This window comes from Bison bison, unplaced genomic scaffold (assembly GCF_000754665.1).
Source record: "Bison bison bison isolate TAMUID 2011002044 unplaced genomic scaffold, Bison_UMD1.0 scf7180017864043, whole genome shotgun sequence".
Classification (NCBI taxonomy): Eukaryota; Metazoa; Chordata; class Mammalia; order Artiodactyla; family Bovidae; genus Bison; species Bison bison.
Window position 1 is genome coordinate 3,711,430 of NW_011494615.1, and position 1,875 is coordinate 3,713,304.

The 1,875-nt window shown below is 55.4% G+C and overlaps 1 protein-coding gene across 1 annotated transcript in view; it reads right to left on the bottom strand.

Annotated features, from left to right (window-relative positions):
* The window catches only part of CTDSPL (CTD (carboxy-terminal domain, RNA polymerase II, polypeptide A) small phosphatase-like), a 101,902-nt gene that overhangs the window by 9,754 nt on the left and 90,273 nt on the right, over positions 1–1,875 (bottom strand). The window contains exon 6 of the mRNA XM_010835512.1: positions 1,779–1,871. Coding sequence (XP_010833814.1) covers positions 1,779–1,871 — 93 coding nt within the window. The remainder of the gene's footprint in view (positions 1–1,778; positions 1,872–1,875) is intronic.

Here is a 1,875-nt window from a genome sequence, read left to right on the forward strand (position 1 = left end):
TTTTGCCACATGCACTGCATGGCATGCAGAACTTCCCTGACAAGGGATGGAACCTGTGCCCCCTGCGGTGGAAGCGTGGAGTCCAATCCACTGGACCACCACTGAAGTCCCTGGAAGGAAGCACGTGGGGGCTGATTCAGCAAAGGCAGCCTGGGGTAGCAGCGAGAGAAGGGCTGGAGAGACAGATGGAGGGGCAGGTGGGAGCCGTCCAGGAAGAGAGACCGAACAAGGATGTTTAAGCAAGTGCTGGGGATGATGCCAAGAAAGAGTGCTTTCAATTTTGCCAAAAGAAAAAAACAGCTCTCAATCCCCCAGCACAGTGCAACCTTCCTGTTTGTTATTTCTTTGGTTATCACTTCAGGCGCCTCAGCGGCCGAGAGCACTGTCAGAAGAGCCATCGGCACCACAGCAGTCGTGGGTACCATTCATCCGAAAGGGTACCCACTGGGGAAGATGATGTTCTTCCTGAGGCCGCATTCTATTTTCAGCATAAAGAAGACAGCCTGGGGCTCTTGATTCCCTCCCCACTGGCTCAAGCTTTATGGCCTGGTGATGAGCCTGGCAGAATGGCAGAGAGATGGCCAAAACCAGAAATGCCCAGCCCAGCAAAGCAGCACAGCACATCTGGGAACTCAGGGTAAGAGTCCCCAACATTCAGAGGAGGGAGCCTGCATAGAGATGGAACACGGGGGAGGAAGCTGCCTGTGCGTCCTTGGAGCAGGTCTGCAGACAGGCAGACGTCTAACCTGGACTCTGCAGAGCTCATCCTGGGCCCACTGAGGGTCCCTGAGGTGCCCATGGAGACACTCTTGGTGCCACGAACAAATGGATGGCATTGGCCCTGTCAGGGCCAGGGTTGGAGACACAGACATGGCAAAGAGCTCTTTCGAGGAGCAGGGCCGGCCTTCCACACAGTGCAGGCACCTCAGTTCACCTGCGAAAGGACAAACTCACCCACATGGCGGGAGGCAGTGCTGTGAACCTGCCAGGTCCCTCAAACAGTGGGTAAAGGCAAAGAAACCACTTTGTTTGGTCAGGGCCATTGTAGATGCTGGGTCAGAGACTCAAACCAAACCACGGGACCAAAACATGCGTGGCTTAGTTTATCATCATGAATAATTATAATAAAGAATGAATACCAAGAGCAGTGACCGTGTGACAGTGCCCAGCGCAGCACATGGGAGACTCAGCAGGGGCTCTGCAGGCCCTTGCTGAATAGGAGTCGGGCCCTGTGCTAAGCTCCTTCTCGGCATTATTTCATTTGATCCACCCCACGAAGTAGATGGGATCATCCCTATCTCATAGAAGAAACTGAGGCGAGGGAAGTGAAGTGACTGGCCTGAGGTCCTGGGGCTCTTTAGGGCAGTCAGAACACTCATGAGGCCTCCGTGGGTGGATGAACCTTTGATGCTTATCCTTCCCTGAAACCTGGGTGAGCTGCTAAGCCAAGTGCACAGAGGCCTCAGCCAGTCACCAGATGAGATGCAGACGCCTGTCTCGGTCACACGGGACACGCCTGTGGTTTCCTGGTCTGTGGACAAGCAGCCTCAGCAGCAGCATGCAGCAACTTTATGGAGCGTTTGTTCCCAGTGCTCCTGTCGCTATGGTAACCCAAAAGCCTTTCAGGCTGGTGCTGTGCACATGGCCTGCATCTACCCCATCTGGGGTGGAAACCTGTCACCATGGAAACTGCTTCCCCCACCTTAACAAAGGGCCGGTTGACAGACAGGGGGCAGGGCTGGAGGGGCTGGGCTCTGAGGGCTGGGGGCGCGACCCACCTTGGCCAGGCTGGCAGTAAAGAGCACACATTCAAACAGCTGTCCCATTCTCTGGAGGAACTCGTCCACGTGTGGCCGCTTCAGCACATACACCTGC